The sequence below is a fragment of the Tiliqua scincoides genome, chromosome 2 (genome assembly GCF_035046505.1).
Source record: "Tiliqua scincoides isolate rTilSci1 chromosome 2, rTilSci1.hap2, whole genome shotgun sequence".
Lineage (NCBI taxonomy): Eukaryota > Metazoa > Chordata > Lepidosauria > Squamata > Scincidae > Tiliqua > Tiliqua scincoides.
The window spans coordinates 107,732,429-107,741,917 of NC_089822.1; the positions used below are offsets into that span (position 1 = coordinate 107,732,429).

The window sequence follows — 9,489 nt, forward strand, 5'->3', positions numbered from 1 at the left end:
TCCAGGCGCTGTGTGATATCCTAAATGCTGTGTTTGAACTTGGATAGTACAAATGTAGTTTGATTGAATAAAGGAACCATAAACACTCGTGATCATCAGAAGAGACCTGCCAGATCAGCCTGCCTAGTGCTCCTGGGAAACTTACCAGCAGTTTCCGCTGCTGTTCCCCAGCAGTGGTATTGAGTGGTACTGTGGTGCTTTGCAGTTGTAAGTTCAACATAGCAATCACAATGATGAATAACCAATGTCAGACTTATTGTCCATGAATGTGTACAATTTAAGGACCTCTAATCAAGTGCTTATCACCACACAGTGGGACTGCAAAAGCTCTAAACTCATTATGTGTTGTGTAAAGAAAGGGTTGCTTTGGTCTGTCCTGAATCTATTGCCTATCCACTCCACTGGATGATCCCAAATTTAAATAGTGGCCCACCAGATGCCTCAGGGGGCACACAAGACAAGATACCTCTATCCTGTTGTCACTCCTTACCATCTGGCATTTAGAGACCATCTACTTCTAGAAGCAGAAGGGTGCATACACCTAGCATAGCTTATGATGGACCTTTCCTCCATAAATCTGGTGAATCTTCTTTAAAAGGCCTCTAAGCCAAGTGTCATCACCTCCTGGGGCAAGGATTTCCCCTAATTAATTACATGCTGGATAAAGAACTGTTTTCTTTTGTGTCTTCTGACTCCCTGCCATGCACTTTTAGTGGATGTCCCCTAATGTTGTAATGTTGTATTAGCGACGTTTCTACCAACACATTATTTGTTTCAACCTTGTACATTATTTCTATTCTGATTTCTTTGCAGATGTGACACCCTGAATCAATGGGAGGCAAAAACAATACAGCAGTGCATGAATTTATCCTGATTGGATTCTCCAATTTCCCAGAACTACAGATTGTGTTGTCTGTATCATTCTTTCTGTTATATTTGGCCAGTCTAGTTGCAAATACTCTCCTAATCACAGTAATAAGGGTTGACCACACACTTCACACTCCCATGTATTTCTTCCTTTCTGTTCTGTCCTGTTCTGAAATCTGCTACAGTTTTGCTATAGTCCCTAAAATGCTGGCAAATCTGATAACACAAACAAGAACCATTTCTTTTGGGGGTTGTATAGCCCAATTATTTTTTTTCAATACTTTTGGAACTGCAAACTGCTTGCTATTGGCAGTGATGGGTTATGACCGCTATGCAGCCATTTGCCAACCTCTCCATTACCCAGTTCTTATGAACCAACGCTTCCGTAGGCAACTGGTGGGCTCTGCTTATATAATAAGTCTTTTTTTCATCATAATAGAAATATGGCTTATAGTGAAACTGTCATTTTGTGGGCCCAATAAGATTCACCATTTCTTCTGTGAGATTGGTCCAGTTCTTAAGCTTGCCTGCAAAAAAAGCAGCATCACTGAAATATACATTTTCATATTCTGCTCTCTAATTATCTTTGGCTCTTTTTTGCCGGTTCTTTTATCATATGCCCTCATCCTCAACACCATCTTCAAGATTCCCTCCACTAAGGGAAAGCAGAAAGCTTTTTCCACCTGTGCATCCCATATCATTGTGGTTGTGGTGCACTTTGGTTGTGCCTCCATTGTCTATTTAAGGCCCAAATCTACCTACTCAATGGATCAGGACATTTTCATATCTGTCAGTTACACAATGGTGACACCCTTATTGAATCCCCTGGTTTACAGCCTCAGAAACAAGGATGTGCAACTTGCCCTCAAAAATACTTTAGGCAGAAGGTGTATGCCACGTGTATGAAGAGATTTATAATTCAGGATGGCAAGAACATGAGATCACGTATTTTTAGGTCCAATATTGATGCTGACCAATAAAGAAGACTTCATCTTTATTTCACCAGGTCTTTCTTTCAACACAGAATTCTTAGTCTCTATCACACTCAGAATTTTGGGTACTGCTACACAAAGAAAACACTGGTTTGGTGGTGTAGCTAAGAGGGTGCATGGCGTAGCAGTCGCACTGGGCAACAAGCTTTAGGGGGGCAAGAAGCTGAGCTTGACGGTAGTGGCCAAAATTGTGAAAATCTTGGTATATATGAATAATGCCATCATATTATATATAATTGGAAAGGTAAATTAATGCAGAGTGCAATGAAACAAACCTTATTGAAATATCTGTACCCCATCAAACATTATGGCCAATTAATCAGAAACACAACTGTTTTGTATGGAACAAAAAGTGGATTTTCTTAACTTAAAACTGACCTATGAGACTGACTGTTCTGACAGCCAATGAGATGCGTGAGGCCTCCCTGTAGGAGGAGGGGAAGGCCCGTCCGGCCTTTCTGAGGGGGACCCCCTTGTGGAGGCCTCAGACTAGTTCACCAGAAGAAAAGGGGGTTGTGTCACCTGGTTCCTCCTCTTTGGGTTGGCAGCATTTGCCAGTCAGGGGCAGGGGCTGCTAGCAGCAGATCCTCCTGCCTGCTCTTCTAACTCCCAACTGCCTTGTCAACCCTGGCCTCCAGGTTTATGTAGGGAAGACCCCTCCCCTTCCCTCACAGGGATGGTACAAAAAGGGCGTGTCTCTGGGACTGCCCTCCCCACAGAGGATCACAACTCCTCTCCTTCCTCTCTCTGTTTCCCTCCCACCTCCTCTCACCTGGAGCTGGGTTGTTCCTGAGATGGCTGGGAAGGCTGCTGCCTCTGCTCTGGTCTCTGCCTTTGGGGGGTGGGCTGGCCCTGCCTACCTGGGTCCTGTAGCTCTGCAGACGGCATCAGGAGGTCCAGCTGTGGGCTCCCGATGTCATAGCCAGGTGCTCTGCCCAGGAGGAGAGTGCTCCCCTTCTCCCCCAAGGGGAGTGTTCCTCTGCTGTGCTTTGCCACCCACAAGTGTGCCCAGGCAGCATATGGAGAGGTGGCCCCATGTTCCACCGGCTTCCTCCCTGATCCGCTGGCCCAGAAATCTTCTCCCTGGGTAAGTTTGGGACCTGTGGGAGGAGGGGAACCCCGACAAGATGTTATTATGATACAACATAGAATCAGTGTTAATAAAGTTAATAAAGTGTTAATATGAGTCAGCTCTCACTTCTACATATCATAATACAGTTACCCCTGCTAACTGGGTAAAGAGGCACTTTTTCAAGTGGTGCTCCTCTTACATTTAGCAGTGAGAGTATAATGGTCCCCTTCACCCCAGCACAGTGTCTCTAACCAATAAGGCCAATAAGAATACTTTTAGTTAATTTAGGGCGCAATCCTAACCCTTTATGTCAGTGCTTTCCAGCCAACGGGACATGTGCTGCATCCTGCAGTTGGGTGTCACTCATGGAGGCTTCCTCAAAGTAAGGGAGTGTTTGTTGCCTTACCTCAGAGCTGCCTTACATCAGTGCTGGAAAGCACTAACATAAGGGGTTAGAATTGCACCCTTACTTAATTACATTTGATTTTGTTGTGTGGGAGCGACAATATCTTCTTTGAACCCAGGTAGCGGATAGATGCCTTAGCTATGCCACTGACTGGGGGGAAGCGGCAGAGCAAGTGGGTGGGGAGCTTCAAGGGGGAGGAGGCAGGTTTTCCTCTGATTTTCACTTTTTAAAAATCCTGGGCTTTTTACATCACCTCTGGTTGTGACATCACTTCCGGGCATCATTTTGAGCTTTGCACTGGGCTATGCAATCTTTAGCTATGCCACTGCACCAGTTAATGTTATTCCAAACCTCAAACCTTGTTGAACAGTGGTTCTCAAACTGGTGAGTCATGAACCAGCAGTCCCAGCTGTTACCCATTTAAGGATCAGGGAAAGGTGGAAGGCAGCAATGCAATCCCCAGGATTGCACTGCTGCAGGGGACATACTGGCTATTTTTTAATATACCTCAGTCCCTGCTAGCATCCGGATGGGTGCTGGGAGCCCTCCAGAGCCCTCGGCAGGTCTCCCTGTGCTTCTAAACACTGAAAAAACACAATCACAACCCATTTCTGGTTTTATTTCTGGTTTAAAGCAAAATGAATGGAGGGGGGAAACCCATCCTAAGTTAGCATTTACTATGCAAATAATGCCAATACTGATCTTCAGCCTATGCTTTGTTTAAGTATTTTCTTCACCAAAAGTGAGCATATTCAGGTGCTGCAAACCCAGCACAGCGCAGACCCAAGGAGGCCTGTGTCCGCCTGCCTAGACCGGGAAGGGGCACCGGATACAGTGGTGGAGGCTGCCTCCATCTCCACCCCCTCCTGGGCCCGTTCCTCCGCTCCTCTTGTCTTCCCCCCACCCTCCCCATACCTCCAGAAGCTGCACTGCTGCCCATCAGTGCAACTTACCCTGGTGGTGGCACGTTGCCCTCTTCCCAGTGCTGACACTCCCCACTCAGAGGGTGCTGTAAATGTGCTTTATGGCATGTTTATGACGTGCAGAGCCGGAGCTGGAGCTCAGCACAGGCGCCAGGGCTCCAGAGGATTGGATTCTTAAGAAACTAAAATATATTTTACAGGCCTGAGTTTGGTCTTGAGTACAGCTAGTACGAGCCAGCCTAGCTGCTTAGTGGAGATACCAAAGTCTAAGTTATGCTCCAGAGCCTTGCGGCCTGGGTCCCTGCGTGGGAGAGAGCCTAGGGACAGCAAGGGCCTGTAGGGCCTCCTAGTCCCTGAACTGAGGCACTGGCATGTTCAGGATGCTGGCGATACTACCAAGATTCAGTACTTAGTCATTTGGATTTAATTGGCTAAGAACGGTACCATGCTGTCTTAAGGTACGTTGTGTCCCTTTAAGACTGCAAGGAACAGAAAGACCCCAACTTGACACTTAAGCTGAGATTTAGACCCTTAATTGTCTGAACCTAAATTGGGCATGGAAACCCCTAGACTGCTGGAAGCTGGGACAGCAGGGCCAGGGGCTGTAAGAACCGATAAGGTCCGGGTGCTTGGGTTGTGGACCAGATCCTTATTTGACACCAAAGCAGTTTCCTCCTGGCTATCATGATTGTTGTCATGTGAACAAGGACCAAGAACTAACAGCTTTATGAGGACCACCCAAGCTGTGACCAGGTCTTTCTGCACTGCTGAGGCATTGCTCTTGCCTGATCAACAGCAAACAGAACTGTAAATGTGATTTCACTCCACAGATAAGATAGGCTCTTCTTTAAAAAATAAATGAAAGCTAATGCATGCTCTTCCCTTCACCCTGTGTCAGTACACGCTGCTGCAAGGCTCCTGAAGTACCCATTTAAAACAAATGGAACCAAAAAATGAACATATTGTCTTTTGGGGCTCATTGTTTTAATTCTCATTTGCATTTACTGCAAAGCAAATGAAAACAAATGGAACTTATTCATTTTCATCTGTTTTCAAATGAAATGCACTCTTACTCCTGATGAATCTCTGAGAAGATTGAAATCAGAGATCAATCCTGCCTGGAAACAATGCACATCTGGCCCACCACAAGATTTTCTACAGCATACAATGAATTGTGCTTTGTTTGACCGTGAATTTGCTAATGTTTGACATTTTCACTCATGATACATCATTTCTTAGCTTAAGCACAGCATTTTTTTCTTTGTAATTTTCAATTTCTCTTTTGTTCTGAATCATAACCAGTGGCATTGCGAGGGAGGTGTGGGCCACACTGGGTGACTTGCATAAGGGGGGGGGGGTTATACAACTACTCACCAAAATTTTAAAAATCTTGATATTTTTGAATATTACCATCATGTTATATATCAATCGATATGTAATTTCATGCAGAACAAAATAAAACCAACAACGTTGAAATATCTCTATGCCCACTGCTGGGGCGTTGCCTTTCTCACTGCATGGGAGGAGGTTCATCATAGCAATGGCGTGCTCACCTCCCATACCGGATAACACAAACCCTAGGGATGCCCCTGATCATATCATGCTGATCACAAAAGGATCCACGTAAAACTTATTCATTCATTTACATTTCATTCATTCTTTTATAAAACTGCACATGAAAATTTTTTTCTGCACATGAAAATGTGTAAAATATACAATGTGGGCCTTGTCCTGAAACGTTTTTAGCTCCCTGCCCTAGAATAAGGTTTCCCAAGGGCTCATCAGTACTTCATTGTCCACGTTTCTGGGTACATAATCTACTTCCGCTACCGAGAGATTTCTTGAGTGCCTTCTGCATATCTTTATTTCTCAAACTGTAAACCACGGGGTTCAACAAGGGTGTCACCATTGTGTAAGAGACAGCAATAAAAGTGTCTGCATCCAGAGTGTATCTGGACTTGGGTCTTAAATAGATAATGGATGCACATCCAAAGTGCACAACCACCACAATAAGATGGGAGGCACAAGTTGAAAAGGCTTTACGCTTCCCTACTGTAGTAGGGATTTCCAGAATTGTCTTTACAATCAAAATGTATGAGAGAATGATCAGGAAGAATGACAAAAGGACCACGAAAAAACATAAAATAAAAATGACAATTTCTCCTATATAGTTTCTGGCACAGGCCAGCTTGAGCAAAGGGGCTAAATCACAGAAGAAGTGATCGATTCTGTTTGGACCACAGAAAGGCAAAGTAAATATGATGATTGTCTCTGAAGTAGAAAACGAAAACCCAGCAGTTGCTGCAAAAGCCACCATTTTGTTGCAGAGTCTTTGGTTCATCAGAATCTGATAATGTAAAGGTTTACAGATGGACACATATCGGTCATACCCCATCACTGCTAGGAGCATACAGTTTGTGCACCCAAGGCCCAAGAAAATACACATTTGAAGAGCACAGCCAATGACAGAAATTGTCTTTTTTGGTCTTACAAGATTTGCAAGCATGTTGGGGATGATGCTGAGTGAGTAGAGGACTTCTGAAGATGAGAGAATAGAGAGAAAGAAGTACATGGGAACATGCAGTCTGCTGTTGAACCTTATTGTAGTGATGATGATGATATTTCCAGCCAAAGTTAGCACGTACATGATGAAGAACACCACAAAAAACATAATCTGCAGATCTGGGTAACTGGAAAATCCATGCAGGATGAATTCCGTCACCACAGTTAGGTTTTCTGTTCCCATTGATGCTAAATTTGGACGGGGGAGAGATATTAACATGTTACAAACTAAAACAGTATACGTTAATTGATCCTTTATGCAAAAATATTTTGGGAAAAATGTGTTTCCTAAATGTATGCCTTCAAGTCAGACCACCTGATTCTCTCCGGAATTGGGCTGTCATGCACAGCGATTTATGACAGCGGAACAGAGTTCGACTAACCTACTGTAACGGCCAAGGCCAGTACTTGCCCTCCATGATGAGAACTTGGGCCTAAGCAAAGACGGAAAGGCTAGGCTCATGCTGTCTCTGCCGTGAGAAGGTATCTCTGCCTGGCTGATTATTGCCAGCTATAAACTTTGGCAACAGCCCTGGAGTGCCCCCATTGGTGGATGACTGACACATCTCAGCCAATTAGCACCCCACACCCCCAATATAACCTCCCGATTTTAACCCAACATTCGCTTGACCCTTGACCTTCTCCATACCCCTGCGCCATTCCACAAAATCCATAAGTCTGTCTATTTTATTTGTGCACTTTATGCCTGTTTGTGCACTAGGAATAAAAAAGATTCCTGCACTTGACTTGAGCTTGGTGTACTCCTTTCCTCCAACCTTTAAAAGAACAGCTCAGGCTGTGGGCTGGCCTGAGACACGCACAATGGCTGCCAATGAAGTGCATGGCACTCAGTCACTGGTCATTTGGGGAATGCTTCCCATCAAGCGGCAAACCTCCTTGGACCTGCTGGATTAGATAAGACTGTGGCAGGGTGAATCCAGTGGTGAAAGCTACCCAGATCCTACCCTCTTTTCTCAGCCTCCCCACATTACTTCTTTTCTCAAACTTGCGCAGCTAAAAAACTGGCACAGGTCAGAGGAGACCCACTGCAGAGTAGAAGCATAAGGGGATTTATCCCCCTCTAAAGCCTACTTATCCCCCCCCCAGTTGCATACTTGTTTTCAGGGCAGCTGCACCAGCGGGGGGGGGGGGGGTTGTGATGGTATAGGATTGGGCCGAAAGTGTCCTAACAGCTGGTTTATATATTTCTAAGAACATTTCTTTCTACATTTCAATAGAAGCAAATAACATCTCAGCAATGAGAAAATAACATGACAATTACCTCAAATGGTCTTTCTGTGTTTCTCAACCCTGCTTACTGATGAAGGAGCTTCTGCTGCTAATGCATGTCCGGCTACCATGAGCTCTTCTGCAGACTGGATGACGGAGGACAGAGTCTGCTCTGATGAGTAACGAGGAGTTGCACGTTGTTGTGAGGTTGTAATACAGGCAGGCGTGGTACATCAGCTGAAGGGGTATGGAGAACACGCACAAATAACAGTGCTACAAAGTATTGCAACATTGAGGTTCTGCTGAATTCAGTTCTCAGTTGAAATAAATAGAAATGCACACAACATGCAAAATACCAAGGAAGTCACTAGGATGATATCCTGCATTCTGAATAACTATTCCGTGTTATACATTGCAGTTCAGCTCCCAGTTCTATCCAACTTTCCAGCGCTGATGCAGCCACAGTGCAGCCCTGAGATAAGTGAACAAACATACTCTTACCTTGAGGAGGCCTCCATGACTCCACCTCCCCACTGCAGGGTGCAGCGCATGCCCCTTTGGTATATGATTGGGCCCTCAATGTTGCAAAGTCTGGCCAGGGCACAGCAAGGCCAGTATTGTCTATCCTGACTTGCAGAAGTCTTTCCCCATTCTTCTACCACCGCTTGTTCTAGCTTGACGCGGGAGGGATTAAAGCTCTTACATGAACAGCAGAAGTATTATCACAGAACTTAGGTACTGAAATCATAGAGCATCTGGGTGCTGGGTGCTGGATAGCACCATTTCAGTCGAGCTTTTTGCCCTGTTGTATACTTCATCAGATGCATGAATTGGAAGTCATCAGCGGGCTAGAACAGAGACACACAAGGGAACAGAGATGGAGGGGTCAAAGGGCTATGGCCCTTTGGATGGAAGAGGTGAAATCAGTGTCCCTTGTTACATAAAATACAATACTGATCTGGTGCATGACCATCTGCGGTTCAAATAATGCTACAAGAATGCCTTTCCTGTAATGGATTGAGATGGAAAAAGAAGGGTGTGAAACAGAAGGCATATGTGTGGGTCCACTGTAGGACGAATGTTGCAAATGACTGCAGTTTGCCACAGTATCTTTCTTATTAGGTTTGTGTGCAGCACAGAGCAGTATAAACAAGTTTCTAAATCCCACAGCATATTCTCTCTAGAGATTTCAAAATTTAAAACAAATAAACTATTTATTATCAGTGGGAGCTCTTACATCTTATGATGCAATGCCCATAACTGTAACCCTGGGGAAATCTGCACATCAGGTCATGAAACAGCATAATAATGAGAGTGCTTTTTCAATGCACTCCGGTGCACGTACACACCAGTATCTCCCCACTCACTGTTTGGTGCAATCGTAATTACGATGAAGAAGCCTTTGCAAACATTTCACCCCCACCCCTCCACACACAC

At 44.8% G+C, this 9,489-nt stretch overlaps 1 protein-coding gene and 1 pseudogene across 1 annotated transcript; one reads left to right on the forward strand and one right to left on the reverse strand.

Annotated features, from left to right (window-relative positions):
• The first annotated feature begins 831 nt into the window (after nucleotides 1-831).
• On the forward strand, nucleotides 832-2,243 carry LOC136638636 (olfactory receptor 10T2-like; annotated as a pseudogene).
• Nucleotides 2,244-6,049: 3,806 nt separating this feature from the next.
• LOC136638637 (olfactory receptor 10T2-like) lies at nucleotides 6,050-7,006 on the reverse strand. The gene has a single exon (XM_066612671.1). It carries the CDS (start codon nucleotides 7,004-7,006, stop codon nucleotides 6,050-6,052), a length of 957 nt encoding a protein of 318 aa, XP_066468768.1.
• Between the last annotated feature and the right edge of the window lie 2,483 nt (nucleotides 7,007-9,489).